General features: G+C 42.5%; 2 protein-coding genes across 2 annotated transcripts in view; one reads left to right on the forward strand and one right to left on the reverse strand.

Moving 5' to 3' along the window:
- Positions 1-451: 451 nt before the first annotated feature.
- On the reverse strand, positions 452-6,395 carry gpatch4 (G patch domain containing 4). The gene is made up of 8 exons (XM_030072919.1): positions 6,227-6,395; positions 5,038-5,116; positions 4,871-4,944; positions 4,565-4,657; positions 4,338-4,451; positions 3,376-3,497; positions 3,140-3,190; positions 452-2,668 (listed from the first exon to the last, which is right to left on the reverse strand). Exons 2-8 carry the CDS (start codon positions 5,114-5,116, stop codon positions 1,831-1,833), a joined length of 1,371 nt encoding a protein of 456 aa, XP_029928779.1. The 5' UTR covers positions 6,227-6,395; the 3' UTR covers positions 452-1,830.
- A 2,569-nt stretch (positions 6,396-8,964) lies between these two features.
- pear1 (platelet endothelial aggregation receptor 1) overlaps positions 8,965-19,010 on the forward strand; it is a 47,001-nt gene continuing 36,955 nt past the window's right edge. Inside the window, exon 1 of the mRNA XM_030072270.1 lies at positions 8,965-9,144. The gene's annotated coding sequence lies outside the window, so the exon portion shown is untranslated. The remainder of the gene's footprint in view (positions 9,145-19,010) is intronic.

Consider the following 19,010-nt stretch of genomic DNA (forward strand, 5'->3'; position numbering starts at 1 on the left):
TTTATTATTCAAGAGTATTTTGTGCTTAACTCACTAACACATCCAATAGTAATAGCTGAAAACCATTATATGCTGAGTTTTGGTAATTTTTTGAACTCAGTGGTTCAGTGTTGGTTTGCTTGGAGTGGGGAAAGGACAGACAGTCTGTGTGTGTGTCTGTGCGGCTCATGCCAAAACCCAAACCTCAGACACAGCCCCCTTGATGTGCCTGCAGAGACAGACACTGTTAATGTGCATATCCTGCTTTGACTTCTCTGACTCCCAACTATAAAAGGGAATAAGCTCTGCCCTCCAGCCGCAGCTGACTGACCAATTAATAATCACCTTGTCACAGCATCAAATTCAGAGTGAGTGTCGAAGATTTTCTTTGTGAGCCTACACCAAGGACCTGAGACACTGCAGGTATACTGCTTCTTCATTACTGCAATATTTAAAAAGACAAAACACAACCTCGGATGGTCTTCTTTATTTTAAGATTTCCACAACAAACCAATTTTGGCATCTCCATCACCTTTCCTGTAGCCCAAAATGCCAAATTTGATATATCACAATATATTAGACAGATTACTGAGACATTTGGTGAGTATAATCATGGACAATGTCAATTTCCCCTTCGCTTTGTGTAAGGTTGTTGCTGCAGACTGGCTGGACAAGTCTCCAGCATGATGGGAAAACGTCAAATTTGATATCTCAAAGAGGTTTGGGTGGGTTGCCATGAAAAGTGTATTTTTCCACCATCTCCTACTCTGAAGTTTGAGCTTATTTCTCATCGGCTGTGCAGTGTACATCATTTCAATGAGACTTAACACAACGGTTCACAGTCCTGTGGATAACCAAACCAGTGGGATTTGTGTTACTCGTTGTGTTTTGGATGAAATTTGCCTGTCAGAATTTATTTCTTGAACTACCACCAACTGGAAAACATGGGTCATTGCAATCACAAATTTGTGGATCTTACGTCATTTGTTTGCAGAGTTTATAACCTCATGTTAATGTATCTTATCTGTATTTCTAGGTCTTTGGCCCTTATAAAAAAAAAAAATGTGGCACAGTGATTAATTATCAACCTGCCACCTTCATTGCAATGATAGAGGCACGAGTTATAATATTCTCAAAGGCTACACTCTATTCTTAGCATTTCATGTTCATTTTTAAGTTGCATTGTAAATAAATGTGCATTACACAGATTAGAAAGTGGTCAGGTTACGCTCCAAAATCAGGACCATGCGTTTCCAGACACAGTCGACTTAATGCTGTTTCTCATCCTACAGTGAAAACAGCTGAAAAGTCATTTTGAACTGCAAGCTGTTTGGTGCCAGTTCAGAAATACGGGGTGTGGGTGGCATCGTGAACATCGACTGGTGTTACTGAACCACATGATCTACTGAGTGACTTATTTCATGCATGTGACAGTCTTAAAAAGATATCATCATCATCGTCATCATTAGGTAACAGGTATCATTACCATAGCCTCCATCTGCAACAAATGCCAAACTGTCCTATTTTGTCAGTCACTTTGGAGTTTGTGAAAGGCAAAGTGACAAATACTCCGGCTTGGCACTAATTATTGTTAGAAAAATCTATCAAGACACCATATAGTGAGGCTGTTCAAGGATTAAGAAACAGGTCTGCTGCTTTTCGCCCTCTATCTGGCTGCTGATGGTTGTCATTAAAGATACTCTGCAGCCAAACGGGAAAACAATGTCAAGAATTCGTCCGAAGGCCAGTCCAGTTAGAGACCCTGCCAATGTGGCACAAGCTTCACTGATTCAAGGTACTTCCCGATCGGCCGAGTCAAATCTATTCCTATCCACAGTGTTTTCTGTAATTCTATTCTTTGGACTTCTTCTTTTTCTTCTTTGGAGGAACTGCCTCTTTGTTTACACTGTCCTCAGTCCTCTGCCTGTCTGCTTTACACTTCTTCCTTCTCTGCTTTACCGCCGAATCCTCCTCCACAACTTCTGCGTCCTCGTTAGTTATGGCACCTTTTCTCTTTTTCTTTTTTGGAGCGCAGTCCTGGACGAGCTCTGATTGGCCGGGCTCTGGGTCATTACTTTCTGCCGCCACGGCGTCCTCACTGTGACGCTCTGATTTCTTCTTCTTCTTCTTTTTCTTCTTCTTGGTTTTAGCGTCTGTGTCGGCCTCTGAGGAAACATCTGCAGCTGCCTCCAAATTCGAAGACGGCGTTGTGCAGCGACTCGCTTCTCCATCCTCCTCTGCGTTCTTTTTCTTCTTTTTATGTTTCTTCTTTGATATCTGGCAACGATCAGCACCACCAGTTTCTACAGAGCTTAAGTTTTCCTCAACGGAAAGTCCGACCGGTGCTGGATCAATGCCCTCGTCTGAATTTTCCTTCTTTTTCTTTTTCTTCTTTTTGGGTCTAATGTCCACCTCAGAGCTTTCTGAGAGCGCTTCTCCATTTAACGCCGCTCCATTTTCACAAACGTCTCCAGCAGGTTTCTTCCTTTTCGTCTTTTTACTCTGGGAAGCCTGCGCTGTCTCCTCCTGCCTCTCGGGGCTCGGGGCAGCTGATTGGGTGGTTGGTGTGACACAAACTGGAGATGCGGCTGCTGATTGGCTCTTCTTGCCGTACTTGGCCATGAACTCCGCCTCCTGCTGCTCCAGCCGGGCTAACTTGGCGCTCATGGTCAAGCCGTGCCTGGCTCCTCTGGAGGAACATAGACAAAGAGCATGTGTTTCATTGTTCTTTAAGATTTTCACTTATACAAATATAGAAATTAAAGCACAAATATTATAAGGATGGACCGATATATTGGCAGACTATTAGTGTCAGTCCATCAGCTTTAATAGGCAATATCAAAATCAGGCTAATATGATTTTTACTGCTGATATTTAAAAATTTGGATTCTGCAAGTAAATCACTTCTTATAGCTGTTAAATTAGCGAGACGGTGAAACTAACATGGTGCCCTTCAATAAAGTTAATTAAATAATTAAAAAGAAGATATATTTGCATCTGTACTCCAGTTTTTACGAACACACTCATCAATTATTGGCTGTTAGCGGATGGAAAGATATCAGACATATCGGTGCATCCCTAAAACATAACAACTAAAAGGAGCAAATTCTTTCATGAGAATTAAAACTCAAATTTTGCAGAATTTTATGAAATGTCTTACTTGTGAGCGGTGCGTCCACCACAAGCCTTCATTAGATCATCATCTGACAGCCTGTTGAATATTAATGATTCATTTTATTTTAACAGCAGACAAAAACACAAACAAAAAAGGATGGTATGAGGTCGATGAAGATGCATGAATTTTAAAGAAGAGCTTTTTATTTGTCCCTTACGCTGAACGGCATTTTGAACAAAAAGACATTTGTCAAAACAGGTTTTACAGGATGAAGGTCTTACTTGGTGGTGCTGGACAGATCCAGCTGCTCATCATCATCATCATCATCATCCGAGCTGCTGCTGTCGTCTGAGTTGGAGGACTTGGGCTCCGGCTGCTCCTCACCTGACAGAAGCGTGGCTGACTGAGAGGGAAGTGTGGAGGAAACAGTGACCGTCAGTTCAAATCACAAGAACGACCTGCATTTTCAGCTGCAATAACAAACAAACTGATGACTGAGACGTAGGGCTGGGCGATAAATCAATTAAACTGGTTAATTTGGATTTATGTTTTAATTTGATGCAACAAACAGCTGAATTGTAAAATCAAGATTTGTACTATTTATGACAATATACCAGCCACTAAGCGCTGTCAAACGAGCCCACATTCATTCATCTCATGTGAATGTGTGCATGCTCACATAGAACGTGCATGCCCAGAAACGCATGAGCATGAACTAAAAATCAAATAAACCAATTAAAATAAAAATTGAGATTTTATTTTTTGGCCCAGCCCTACTTAGAGGGTGTTTGGAGTGGTTAATTTAACCTCCGGAGCGTTCACTGCTTTCGTTCGGTTTGTTTGTCCAGATGTGAAAATACGTTTTCACATCCTGCCTGATGCTTGAAAACGGCTGCAAAGCCCAGCACAGCGAAATGAACCGAGGGCAGAAATGATGCCCCGGTCTCTTTACTTTTATTTACGAGCCTTGGTTTACCTGTCATTAGGCGGTGTGAGCCAAAAACCAGCCAAAAGCAAAAATGGGAAGTGAACTTTCCCACTACGACCAAACCAAACCAAATAACAACTCGAGGTGTTATGATAAATTCTCATATCAATATACGTGGTAAAAAGACAAGATCTCACATTCAATACCAGACAAACTATGGACGGCAGAAAGCACCTTCAGTAAATATGTCCCTCGGGTTAGTGATGCACTGGGTGAGGTAATAACCAATAAAGAAAGAAAACACAGTAAATGTACCTTGACAAAGCATCCATACAGCTTAGCTTTGGCCAGTGCCGCTTTAGTTGGCCTCTTATTGGAGATCATGCCCTCGTCATCTTCCTCCACCGTCTTCTTCACCTTAACACCGTTCTGCACCAGACACACAACACATGACACTTGACTGTCTGCGGGCTTGTTTAGCTCCGTGTTTGATGCACCGATCATGCTCTGTGTGTGTGTGTGTGACATAATGTCAGATCTACCTGGTCGGATTCCACCTGCAGACTGGCCGACGCCTTGTTGAAGACATGATCCCACCAGTGGAAGGTGAACTGCTCGCCTTGCTTGTGGCCGACCTGACAGGGGAAGGCAGTGTCTCAGTTTCCAAACAATAATCTGTATAAAAACAGAATAGGAACCAAAACTCTGCGGGTTGCAGCATCCAAACCACAGCCAATTTCTACGGAACGCGCTTCGATATCAAAATTACAGGAGGAGCTTCATCGCACCAAATGTGGTTTGTGTGTCGTTGCACGGCGGCGCTCTGATTTACAGGCAGAGATACTCACCCCTCCTTTGTCGCATTTCACTTTCACTTTGATAGCTTTAGATATGCCATTCTCTTCCCGCCCGAGCCCTTTACCTGAAGACAGAGTGGCTTGTGTAAGATACACACACACACACGCTGTCACACTCAGTCACAGTGTGTTGGCCAGAAACCAGCGTTGAGTCTTACCGTGTTCCCAGCCGTGACGCAGAAGCTGCTGCTCAGCGAACTTCAAGCCACGACTTTTCTCTGTTGCAGTTCCTGCCATCTGAGCAAAGGACAGACATCTGGTTTTAGCTCATCTATTATAACACAAGTGTGCTTTCTTTCATTGTGTGCTGCATAAATGCACAATTGAAAAAAGAAAAGTTGTGTTCAACGATATCCCGGTCAGAGCTGAAGGTGGACAGAGCGTGGTCTGGCAGCTTCTGCATGAACAGAGAGCAGGAGAGACTTAAGTCACGAGAAAAATCACATTCTGATGGTGTCTCACTCCCATAATGAGGCATATACAGTTGGAATAAGACGCTCGGGGTGGGACATCAAGAGGATAGTGTGCAAATAGGTTTAAAATTGCTTTGCACATGTTTTGTCTAAGTTGTGAAGTTGTAAATTTGATATGACGGGAGGTGCGGAGTTCAAAGAGGACGGGGATCCAAAAATATGTGATGATATTATTAAATGAACCTTAAATATAAGCTTTGATACACAAGTAAATACAGACAAACGATTTCCATGAAGTAAAAGAACTTTTATATTACCAGCCAATATCATTAAAAACAATACACAGCTGAAACCTACCAATATTATTAGATCTTAGCAGTGCAAACACATTCACTGTGTCATTTTTATGCTGGAACATAAAAACGAGATACTGTGCCGCGATTCAAAAACAATTTAAAAAGAAACAGTGCAGCTGGTAAATGTCTATTTTAAAGCAACTCAGCTCCTGTTAAATATTATGAATGTGTCTGGTGCTGGTCATCATACTTCATACATGCACGGTGCCAGTCATCTGCAGCTAAACAGAAACAGAACGGAGAAAAACAGGCAGGCAGCACTTTGGGCGCTGCAGACTGGTACAAACCAGACCTGAACCAGCCACAAAGTGATTCTTTACACTAAATTACAGATGTTTTCCGACGCAGTGTTTACGTCAGGCGGCAGAAAGGGGTTCGAGGATGCAGGCAGATGAGGAAACCTGGTTGGTCCCGGTGATTCTGGCGTCAAAATGTGCAATAAATATAACATTTTCCCGTTTTGTGGCTCCCAGCTGCGGCCCTGATGCTGCCAGTCAGAGCCTGGCTCAGCGGACACGGTGTCGCTGCTCTTCCAGCCTTCTGCTCGGACACAATCATACCGACGATAAAACATTTACCTTGTGACGCCTTGTATCATTACAGCTGCATCGCTAAACCCGCCGGACTGGAAAAACGCTCATTGAAATCCGGCATCAGCCTGCAGCCATGCGGCTTCAGCAGAGAGCTGACATGACACAGGAAGTACGTCACTGCGGCTTCCGTCTTCTTCTCTGTGTACATTTGCGGCAGACCAGGCGCGTCGCAGGGGCATTACCGCTCTGTCTGGAATAACCGGGGCAATAATATTATTAAAGATTTTGAAAATATAATTAATGTATCAAAATCCCAGTCGAGCCACTCACATGAGTCACTTTACAGCACTTTCTCGTCTCTTCCGCTGTACAATAACGTAATGTAGGCTTAATGTTTTAATATTTGTTTATTGACAGAAACACGCTAAAGGTGAACATGAGTACTTTCATTTACAGCTCATGAATTTATTTCTATTGGCAAAATACGGATGCATTTAAGTCCCTACACTGACCATATGAAATGAAATCCAAAACATACTGGGAGACAAAGGACAACTCTGCCTGGCAGCTGGAGGAAGAAGAAGAAGAAGAAGAAGAAGAAGAAGAAGAAGAAGAAGAAGAAGAAGAAGAAGAAGAAGGAGATAAGATATGCCTTTATTAGTCCCACGGTGGGGAAATTTCACAGAAGAAGAAGAAGAAGAAGAAGAAGCTGATGATGATGAAGAAGAAGAAGAAGAAGAAGAAGAAGAAGAAGAAGGGGGAGGAGGAGGAAGAGGAGAGGGGGGGGGTAGAGAAAGGTTATTTAACTTATTAAAAGCTCACTCAGTGGTATAAACGGCAGCCGTAATACTTATTATTATTATTATTATTATTATTATTAGTAGTAGTAGTAGTAGTAGTAGTAGTAGTAGTAGTAACATTATTATTCCCTGTTTTTTGATCCACTGTAGTTGTCAGGTTTTTATCTGCTGGACAAAGTTGTTGGGAGCTCCTGGGAGGCACTAGATGGCAGCATTTCACACCAGACAAATAATAAAAAAAATCAAGGGACTATCATGTTACTAAAACATTTAGACAAAGGCTTCCCAGGCACAAAGAGACTGTGTTCTTTGACGCCAACAATATGAATAAAACACACGAAATGAGATTTAATGTTTTATTAAATCTGGCCACATGCAAACATCTCTGCATCTTGACGAGGGAGCTGCAGGAGTTGGCTGTCCTTTACTCTGATCACAAAACCTCTGTGACACTGACTTTATTCAACAAACGGCTGTGTTAGCACTTATTGGATCCCCCTTCATGAGATTCTTCATCAAATTCCAGATCTCTATCATCATGTTGCCTGACTGAACAAAGGCTCAGGGTCTCAGCTGCGCAGAGGTGCTGAACAAACTCCAAGACAGTACTGGGAAAAACAGGCATTTTAGTATTTTTTTTTTTCTTTCACTCTCCTCTTTATTCCATCAAATGGCACAGCTTCTTTTTGGCTGTGATGTTTGTCTGTCTGTCAGACAAAAACAAACAAACAAACAAAAACCCTCTGAATGTGTTTTGAATATGTTTGAATTTGAGTTTTCCACCTTTAGAGGGTCACTCTGAGCCCTAACAATGAAACTTTACTGTAAACTGGCTTGATTCAAAAGCCAACACACAGTAAAGGGGTTTGCACTCTGAATTCACCCAGACAGCTAAAAGCCATGCAGCCCAGTCCTCTGGAAACACTGTGGACTGAGCTCTGCTGCCTGGCCCCTATCTGGCCACCAGGAAACAGTTTTATTTTCCCCTGTTTTCAGTTTCCGTGCAGCGAGGATGTGCTCTTCTCCAGGCCGCCGACCATGCGCTGTTTATCTGTGTCAACACTCAGCGGGGGGACAGAGACACTGTCCCGCAGCAAGCAGCCAGTTATCAAGGCTGGCCACGCTACAGACTCACTGACACTTATCACAATAAAGTGGTTATTACCCTGCTGTCAATAAAGTGTGAAACTGTGTGTATGTGTGTGTGTGTGTGTGTGTGTGTGTGTGTGTGTGAGAGAGAGAGAGAGAGAGAGAGAGAAAGCGAGAGTTTGTGTGAGCTTATGTGTGGAAAAGAGAAAAAGTGAGGGTGAAAGTTGGAGGCAGGGAGATAAAATAAATGTACCAACCTTATAATAAAAAATAAGAATTGTCAACAATAGAAAAAACTAATGTGTACTATAAAAGGTGTTTGATCTATCTATCTATCTATCTATCTATCTATCTATCTATCTATCTATCTATCTATGTGTGAAGGTGGTAGAGTTGTTAATGGTTTTTAACTCTTTACATGCATCATTTGTTGTGTTGAAATATTACAATGTTGGTACTGTTGTTTTTTCTTTTCTTTTTCTTTTTTTTTTTATTCCGTAGCATTTCATTTTGTGGGTGAAAATAAACAAAATTAAATTAAATGGAGAAAAGTGTCTCTGTTTTGGCTGCACGAAGATAAAAATGAGCCACATCTTTTCCACCTGCATGAATCTGTGCTTTTCCATCAGGTATTATCCCAGCGGAGCCTTCATATTTATCCTCTCTGGAACAAAAATTCCTGCACACGCACGCACACGCGCGCACATACAGACACACACCGAGGTCTGCTGAAGACAAAAACAACAGTCTCTCTCTCTCTCTCTCTCTCTCTCTCTCTCTCTCTCTCTCTCTCTCTCTCTCTCTCTCCTCCTTCTCCTCCTCCTCCTCCAGTCGTTTAGCTGTCACAGTTTTTCCAGTTTCTTTGGCTTCACTTCAGGACCCTCCCCAACTGGATGCCACTGATCTCTCTCTCTCTCTCTTTACACTCTCTAAATGTTTACACCGCTTCAAGATTTTTTCAAGTGTGTAAGCCCTTAAAGAAACGGCATTTTCTCCTCGCTTTTGCCCCGGGAAGTCGGTTTATACACAGAAACACTGAAGCGACAAATAATCTCGGGATTGTTGGCCGGCAAGGTGAGTGAGATGTTGTGTTATATTTGCGAAGACTGTAAACTTGCAGCGCTTAAAAAAATATTATTATTAATTCACTGGTTTATTACGAACGTCATGTCACAACATTTGCAGCCTAATATTGAAACGGCTTTATAAATTAATGCATTTGTTTGGGAATGTGCTGTTGTGGAAAACTGCATGCCACCGTCTCTAAAGTGCGATGCCATGCAGGGAGTCCAGTTTTTACATTAACATAAGCTGCACAAAAAGAAAAGAAAACTGTAATATCTTTATAACATTTTACAGGATGATATGCTTGGTAGTGAGCTTATGGTGACCTATCCATACTTTGTGGTTATTTTTTAATCTGCTATGGGACATTTTTGATGTACAGTAACTACATGGTGCAGTCTCCTGAGATATTTGTTTAGTATCCTTCTAAATTGGATTATGAGATGATTGCATTTTTAAAAGATGGTCCCCGCGGGCAGTGATTGATTATCATGTCGTCTTTGATTATTTTACTCATGGGCACTAACTTCTGGAGGTGTAGATGAGGCCAGCATGAACAGAAGGTGCAGTGTATGCTTTCTCTTCACACTTTGGTCCCTCACTTCTTTGTTTTTCTGTGTCCAGCTTTTTGTGAATGACCCCCTCTCCCCCTCCTCCCCAACACACAAATAATAAAATCTCTCCATAACTGTATATAAACAGTTTAACAGGTTATTATTGTCACTTGGCTCAGCTCAGTGAGTTAATATAAACCACTTGCTCCAGTTAATTCCTGGCAGCCGGTTAGCACATCATGCACTTGTTCTACTTTTCCTGACTTGGTTTGTTGGCGTCCCATTTTCCTTTGTGCACTTATTCAGTCACTATCAGAGACTGTGACTCAGTGAGGCTGCGGTGCTCTGGCAGACCTCCACTGTCGATTCATCGCAGAGGAAGTCAATGGGAGTAGGTCTGTTGTTTCCTCGCTGCTCACCTCCTCCTCCTCCTCCTCCTCTGTTGTGTTTGTGTTTCATTAAGCAGTTCAGACCTGATCCAAGATGCGGATCCACTCTTGTGGTCCATGTCTTGGTCACAGAGGAGCTGTGACTCACGGCGGTGAAACGTGGCGTACAACTGTGTGACATATTGTGTGTGTGTGTGACTGCGTGAGTCAGCTGTCCAGTCTGTCAGGCTTATCAGATGAAACAGAGGAAGATGCCGCGTTGTTTCTCTCTCTCTCTCTCTGGAACGGATGGACTGCAGTGGACTGGCTGCGCTTCCATTGCTTATGTTGTGCATGTGTGGCTCAGGACAAACATGATGGAAGACATGCTTTACAGCTGTGTGTGTGTGTGAGGGTGCATTGATTATCGTGGTTATGATCAGTTAAAGCTGCAAATGAGGTTCATCATTCTTTTCTGCACTGATCATCTTTCCATTTTCATTGAGAGTTTGTTCCAAAAAAGACATATACACCATAAATACAGCCATATACTCTTACAAAATGATTACGAGTAGAGAATTAAACATCAAACTCAGAAACTTTCACATTTTTTTTTTTTTAAAGATATCCACCATTTTGGAAACAAACTCCTCATGCCCTCTCCCTAGTGGAGTAAGGTCAGCACTTCTCTGCGTTGGCTTATTATATACGAATGAAAGCCTTTGGATTAAGGAAACCCTGGCACCATGTAGCACATAAAAACAACTGTGAGGAAAGAGAGATATGATTAACTTCCTCAGTAAATCTCTGCCACCTGGTCTGGACGTCCTACCTCCCATCTGCTCCAGCAAGCAAAAATCTCCAGGAAAGCTCCCTGCCTCTAGTCTGAACACTTTCCCTTTCTCCATGTGTGCATCAAAAGAGTGTGTCACTTTCAAAAGGGCTGTGTGTCCAGTTTACATCAATATACAGGCGATTTGCTCTACTTATCACAATGTCAGCTCATAAAAGAAGAACATTTTGTCATTGTTGGGCACACATAGGGTTGACAAGTCACACAACTGTGGGCTGTGCTAAACTAGACATAACAATATGTCAAAAATCTTTTTTTCAACTCTTTTTTTTCCTGCCCTGTTCATATGAGATCTGCAGTAGTGGAAAATAGCTCTTGAACCCGGCTGTTTCAGCTATCAGCAGCATAATGGCGACCCCTTTTTTTTTCTTTTCTTCGTCTGGCCTAGCAGCAAACTCTTCTCTGACAGCTGCAGATCTGGCCGACTCACCGGCTGTTTGTCCAGGAGAGCGCTTGGGCTCAGGCGAGCTATCGGATATGTTTTGGTTGGAGATGACACTGGCCAGAGACACAAAAGCCAAGGTAGAAATAGAAATAGTAGAGGTGAGGTAAGTGTAGTTAGGACTCATCAGCGCCAGGACGTTTTTGTTGGCTGAAACTCATTGGAAGGCCAAACAGAGCGCAAGGAGTGCCTGCACGTTGTCTTTTGAAAGCCACAACTTTTTCTGACAAGTTTATAATGGACGGCCGCAAACCATTTTGTATGTTGTTGAAGTGAGATCACGGCTTTTCGTCTTTGTTTGTGTCTTCTATTGGAGCATGCCAGTTTGGACACCACATCTAATAGAATAAATTAAGCTTAAAAGTACTTGAATGTAGCAATTACAGTTTATTTTAAAATGAAAATGCAAAAAAAAAAGTCTCCTTTGGTGCCAGCGCTTATCACTGTGGCGTTTTTGTGCTGCACTTACCAGCGGGGCGGGAATATCGCATCTTTTTTCTTGGATTGTCTCTCAATGGAGTTTGAGTGTCTATAGGTGGTGCTCTTTTCTTTGTCCGGTCAGCCATGCGGCTAACGTTGCTCATGCTACCTAGCCAGCCCCTCCTCAATTTGTTCCAAACAACTGCTGCCCCTGCTAGAAATATAAATTGCACTTCTTGCACTTCACTTCTTGTGCACCAGATCTTTTTTTCCGTGTGTGTTATGTTATGTGCTCCGAGGTTTTCCAAGGAAATACCACTCACATGCTTCGTGTTCAGAGCAGCAAATGTAAAAACGAAAGACCTCGCTGTATAGTGCGAACTGCTGTTGTGTTATATGTATCAGTAATAGAGAGTGGCAAAATTGGCATTAATTCCTGGTTATTACTATGGAATTAATTCCACTGGCACGTTCATCACTCATTTTTACGCATTGATGATAATGTATTCCTTATGAAAGTCAATTAGATAAAAAAAAAAGAGAGCCCTCTGACCAGCTTCCAGACTTCTACTTTTTTATGCTAAAACAGTCTTGATGAAAAACACAAAGAGCGCAGGGCACTGAGAAGAAGGTGACATGGACTGCATACTCCTACCACAGGCTTATATAAGCCTTTCAACCCCATGTGCTCTGCAGCCGTGCAAATAATTTGGAGCAGATTCGACAGCAGCCCTCCAGCTCGGGGGTTTTGGGTCACTTTCTCCACTCTGACTGTGGAACACGTACAGTTTCAATAGGCTCTGGCTCAAATAACCAATCATAAAAAAAAAAAAAAAAAAAAAAAAAACAGGGGTTAAGGGGTTTGGTGCAGGAACAGAAGGAGGAGCCAGGACGGGGTTGATGGAGTGACCGCAGAGTACTTGTACTGTGGTGAGGGTCTTTCCTGGAGTTGCTTATGTTGGTGGTTGGTGGGTGGCGTTTGGGGTAGAGGGTGGAGCAGCAGTGGAGACATTGTTCATTAAGATTTCAGGGGCTTTTGCTGGTGTCTGTGCCTCACTGTGGTGTCTCTGCAGGATGACTGGAACCAAATGAAACCTGAGATGTGGAGTTAGACGAAATGTAGCACCAAATTCAAGTCCCAGAGGGCTTCTTGCTGTTTTTTTATATCTCCGTGATGAAAGTGGTTATTTTCTGTTTTTATTGTTGTTTTGTTGTTGTTTTTTAAATCTTTGCTCAAGTGAAATCCATTGTACAGATGGAGTGTGGGATGTTTATTTTGTCAGTTATGAGATGAAAAGTCATGAGTTTACCATGCATAAAGCGAATTCTGCATGTGAAAAACAAATGGCCTTTATGTCATGCTTGGCACCACACAGACATGAACTGCTAGAACTCTATTTGATGTTTTTCTTGAGCAAAACCCAGATCCATTCCACCAGCTGTGTCGAGCTATGACTCTTCAGGCCGTCCATCTTGCATTTTATGAGAGGACCGTCTCTTTTTTTCCCCAAAATTTCCGTCTTCCAAGCTGCTATTGAGAGACAAAAGCGAGGTGTAGGGAAGGCAGAATGACAGATTATAACGATTTGTCAGAATCCCTGTCACTCAAAACAATACAAGTTCTGTCTGGGAATAAAAAACGCAGGCTTACTGTCAGACAAAAAAGTGGTTGTAGTTGTGCCAGTGCAGGCTTGACATCATTCAAATCATTCAAGGACTTTTTTCCCTTTTACCAGCCTGACTTTGCTCCCATCTCACTTGTGTTTACATGTCAGAGGAAGAGAATGTTGGGATGCAGACCTGGGTCTACTCGCAAGATGTTTCCTATCAGCTTCCTATTGTTTGTCCCAGTTTTCTTTCCCCTGGCGCCCTGCAAGGATGAGCGAGCATAGAGGGGAATGTGAACCTGAAGGACTGTGGGGAATATGGGGAACTGGGAGGGTTTTTGCGTCATCAATAGCTGCACTTTTTATTTTCTGTTTGCATTTTTTAAAGCGCAGAAACTGCATGCAGCAAGTAAAATGTCAGTAAAACTCAGTTCAATCCTGCAGAAGTGAAAATAAGAGATATACGCAGACACAATGAACCAAGAGGTTGTAATCATTTATTGTAAAAAGTGCTGATAAAAGCAAGGGTCATCTTATTTTCAAGGATATCATCCATGAAAAGATATTCCATCGTAACATTTACTTTAATGGTGTGTTAACGACAAAATTGCTTGCGCATTAGCTGCTAAATAGTTGAAACGGCTTTGTAGTTGCCACCTGAAATCAATAATTTCCCTGCTGAAAAGCGTTTGAAAAGCCGGGAGAAGCTCCACTGTGATACTAGTTGATATGCATCCAAAACACACAGTGGACCTGCTGTGTTTCACGCTGACGCTGTTTCCTTCTGGGCATCCAGAAAAAGAAAAGTGTTAACAGTTTCCCCTTCACTTGGTTTCCTTGAGTAGTGAACATCATACCCAAACAAAACGACATCCCCCTCTCTATGCCTCCTCCCATCTATGGCTGCCCACAGTGTTGTTTGCCCAGGATGTCCTGTGTGGCGGCTTGTATCTGGCTCTTGTCTCCTCTTGCCCCTCGTCTTCCTGTTGTGCAGGGCAGACATGCAGGTGTCACAGTAAAACGTCCCCAGAGGCGCGAGCGTTGCGCGGTGCAGTTCAAACGTGTGCACCACGCAGATGACCATGCGTGGGTTTTTAATTAACTTGACCACATTCTGCAGAGCCCTACGGTTCCTTTCATCTTTCATCAGCCACCAAGACGTCCAGGCAAGTGAATTAATGGCACTACCTACAGAGTTTGGCAGCCCGGTGACACTGCTGGGAAAAAGCACAAAGAATAAACAAACTTCTTTGAGGGTTCACCTTCAGGGTAAGCACACGTGGCCCGAGTTTTTTAGAAAATAAAATAGGGCTTTAACTTCCAGATGCTTGAAAGATGAAGCCCATCTGGAGAAAGAGGGACAGGAGAGACAGAGAGACAGACAGAGAGAGCTAGAGAGAGAGAGTTAGAGAGAGAGATAGAGAGAATAGTGAGATGGGGGAAGGAACATTTTGAGCAGCGTGTAGAAAAAACTGAGCTAAAATGATCACTTTAATAAGTTGCAGGTTTCCACCTAGTCCTCCAGAAAGGCAGCACACCATGTGCCAGAGGTAGGCTAGTAAATCAGTGGGGTTTAACTTTTAGGAATTTACTGGCCCAGACTGGACTTCCTGTAAATAGAGAGATAGAGAAGGAGAGAGAGAGAGAGATGGAGGGAGTGACTGATAAGCTATGTCGCTGTGATGTTACCTGGGGCTTCTCTACTGCTGCCGCTTGGGTTAATGTTCCCCGAAGCCTGCATTCGTTATCATGGTGCCTCAATTACAGCAAGACACTTGACCAAATGGCACCAGTCGAGATGCACATCTGTGTCCTGGTGTGCAGCTCTCAGTCTCTGAAAACTGTTTTCATAATGACCGAACCACCCTGCAGGCAGCGGCGCTCGGGTCTTTGCTAATACACGTACCCAGGTGGCGCATCGTTATGGTTATTTTATTCCCCCCAGACAGGAAATAGTACCCAGGTCCATCCTTTAAAAGAATAGCAACAAAACAAAAAAACAAAAACAGCAGAAAAAAAAAAAAGATACAACCCAAATGGATCCCAGCTAGCTGTATCTCAGCAGCTGCAAAAAGAAGAAGGGGGAAAAAAATGCCATCCAGTCACATTAGGAGTGTTGTCTTAATCGAAACCAGATGCGGCGTGGTCGTAGTGTGTTACCGTAAATTGCTCTCTCTCCTTCACAGAACCATGACTTAAAGACTCATGTTAAAGCTATTGCATGGGAGCTTTATCCACAATATGGAATCTGTCATTCCCAAACAATGTGTGACAGTCAAGGACACCGCTTCCCCTGATATTAGTCACATACCGCAGATATTCTCCTGATATTAGTCAGATGCCACAGATATTCAGAGGAATCAGTATAATCTTGTTACAGTCAGTCAGACCCCCCACGCAGGCAGCGTTGTCCCAAAACACATTTAAGCAATACACCAAATTGCTGAAACTGAATTATGATGTAGATCTTGTCCCATGCGCAACACTTTTGAATTTAAGAGGGAGCATTCCACCCCCCCCGAGCTCTGCAGGATTGACGCTGGCTTGTAATGAGGCAGCGCAGACACTGTGGCTCTGTCAGCTTCTGTGCTCGTGGTAGGTATTTGCCAAGGCAGATGGGGTTTGATTTCACACCTCTCCAACAGAGCTTTTGGACTGCTGCTCCCCTACAACTGGGGTCAGGACCACAAGAGTAAGCAATCTGCACGCTCCTCAGCCAAAGCAAAGGTCATGGTGGAAAGAAAAGAAGCATGTGTGTGTGTGTGTGTGTGTTTGTGTGTGTTTGTGTGTGTGTCTGCACAGAACAGGCAGGGTCCACATAAAAGCCAGCTCTCTGTGTCCACATCTGTGTTTATGCAGAGACTTTAGTGATGACTTGGCAGTTTTGGCTGCGTGTAGCGGCTCAGCGTTTCCCCCGCAGCGGCTGCAGTCTGATCGGCTGTTTCCCTCAGTAAAAAACTACAGGTCGAGACATGTGATCGGGGCACTGCACCCCACTGATTGATTGGCCAGTGAGTGATAGACTGTAAAATTTAGCAAAGCTGCGACATGGATTAAGATTGTTTTTGCATCTGCTACCACAGCTGTAGTAAACCCAGATGCGCACAAAGCACATAAAGTGCAATAAACATATGACACCCTGCAGACAATTCATCATCTATATGAACCCCTGATAGTCTTTATGTAACCATAACGTCACTGTAAGTTAGAGAATGGCTGTATTTCTTTTCAGCAAGCAGTGGAGCTACTGTAGTGGATTTTTTTTGGTAGCCTTTTTTGTTTGTTTGTTTTTTGTTTTAAGCTAACATTTGTAAACTGTTGTCAGGCTTGTGATGGTTAGGTAAGTTGCCAGCAAGTCATTTGGAACTGCGGCTGGAGCTACTTCATTAGTCGAGAAGGCTGTCTATATAATAAATACCCTCCAGCCAATGGAACTCAAGTGTTCATCAGGCTGTGCTGTAAACACTGCGCTGTATAATCCAAGTCATTTCCAATAGGAGCTCCAAAGGACTTCAGAATTGAGACTGACACCAAAATCATTTGAGTTTCATTCAAGGCCAAGGCCAAAACTGACAATGAACTTTTCTTTTCAAGTGTAAAAATAATGATTATTAACTTTCTTGCAGATGAGCAGATGCAGAACTATCAGCTCTGAATCACAATCAGAATAAGAAACACTTTATTGTTTGCCGAGGGGAAATTGGGTCTGTTGCAGTTGCTAAAATTCTCAAGAGAAGAAAATATATATATATGTGCATCAGAAATTTGTTTAAAAAGTATGTGCATTATGTATAAATATGTGCATTCGAATATTATAAGAATGAATCCACTGTACTGTTTTCTTCAACATTCAACTAATTAATGTGTAGGAATGGTCTAATCATCATGCATACTGTAGGAGTCTGAGTGGCTGTATTAAGTTTCTGAAATCCCTCACACTGTTTTTGGAGCTGGAGAGAAAATAAACATCAACAAAATGACCATATTTGTTGAATATTTGTAGTTAGGCCAGAAAAGGTTTCATCAGAAAAGTGTGCGACTGGGCTTGAACACTATAGCTCTGTACCGTCTCAGCTCGGTTTTGCTCTTTAAAATAAGATTTGCAACTTTTATCTCTTAGCAGAGGAGTTGCTCGGCTTAAAGAAAGCACTAACAGCAACAGTTGATAGTTGTTGTAAGAGTTCAGAGGAGCCTGTTTCTGTTTCCTTAAGCTTCTCTGAAGATTTCAAAGACTCTTGACCCCCTGACCCTTTTTTTGTGTATGTAGGGAGTACTAATAAACACGGATGAAAAAGTGTTGACCTCTCTGCCTTTTTATCATGGGAAGATCAGCTGAAGACACGGCGTCTAAAGCACTTGATGAATCTTTATTTTGAGCTTTGCTTCCCACAACTTTTTGACCCCAAAAGGAGGACAGAAAATTTGTATTTTGAGCAATATTAAGCAAAGAGAAACACATGCCAAGCTGTAACTTATTATTAAGGAAATTATCCTGTCATGGTAGGAAATTGAGGATGAGGATGAGGCTCTGATGTGTGAGAGGAACTGGGACACACGTCAGAGGGATTATATGTTGGTAACATGATGGAAGACACGCTACAGTTTGGGGAAAATGTGGCTGTGCAGTCGCAGCTCCGTCCTGGGCTTTTCTCTGCGCCGAGGTATTGTTCATGCGAGCCGCACTGCCAGCTGTCACAGCTTTAATGCACATACATCCAAACTTTCTCTGGTTGTTGATCGCAGTGAGGTTGACTTGTGTTTACGCAACATGACATGCAAATGTTACGAGAAACTGGTGTTTTTCCAGTGTGCATGTAAAAGAACAAAATAGGATGAACTCAAGCATCTATCTTTTTGTACACCAATTAGATGAACGGCAGAACTCACAATTTATACTAAAAGGGACTTTTTGTGAAATTTAGAATCAATAAAACCAATTAATCTCATTCTCATAAATGACTGGGGTGATTAGGAAGATCGGTATATGTGTTACCTTTAGGCCAAGGCCAGATTTTAAAGTATCCTTTTGTAAAATTTCATTTGCTGGAAACATTTTAAAGCAAGGACATCCTTTACCATTTTAGATGAAAAGATTATTCCTACCCTTAACAATCCCTTTCTAGACAGACTGAAAGAAATAAAGAGAAAGAAAGAAAGTGAGAGAGCACTTGTTGAAATTGTTTAAATGCCATTGCTATTGCTCATGCTGTATTCTATCACGATAAGGAAATAGTAAAAAAAAAAGAAAAATACAAATGACTGCTTCAGGAAGATTAGAAGCATCATGGCTTTATTATAACATGATACAATGGCATTGAAGAGCATAATATGAGTCACAGCGCCCATCACATCCAGAGTGCAGGGAACTCCCTGTGTGACAGCAGAGCCGTATCACAGGAGGAGTCACTTGACAGCAGAGGCACAGGAAGCGAGGAGGAGGAGGAGCCGAGCGTCTGAAAAAACACTGCGCTAATGATTCATGCAGGAACAATGGAACAATGAACATTCCAGCGTATCAATCAAGCATCGCGGCCATTAGAGCGCCGCGCTGCACAAATCATTATCTCAAGAGATGTTTTCAAAGCCTTGCAGCATGACATGTCAACCTCCCGGATTCTTCTGAAATTATGT

Source organism: Myripristis murdjan, chromosome 16, assembly GCF_902150065.1.
Source record: "Myripristis murdjan chromosome 16, fMyrMur1.1, whole genome shotgun sequence".
In the NCBI taxonomy this organism is placed as follows: Eukaryota; Metazoa; Chordata; class Actinopteri; order Holocentriformes; family Holocentridae; genus Myripristis; species Myripristis murdjan.

What these genes read in the sequence shown, in the direction of transcription:
- gpatch4 (XM_030072919.1), bottom strand. Translation starts at nt 5,116, where the DNA reads ATGGCAGGAACTGCAACAGAGAAAAGTCGTGGCTTGAAGTTCGCTGAG. An exon ending in GCGTCACGGCTGGGAACACG is followed by an intron (nt 4,945 to 5,037) that starts GTAAGACTCAAC and finishes CTCTGTCTTCAG; the next exon opens with GTAAAGGGCTCGGGCGGGAA. An exon ending in GATCTGTCCAGCACCACCAA is followed by an intron (nt 3,191 to 3,375) that starts GTAAGACCTTCA and finishes AATATTCAACAG; the next exon opens with GCTGTCAGATGATGATCTAA.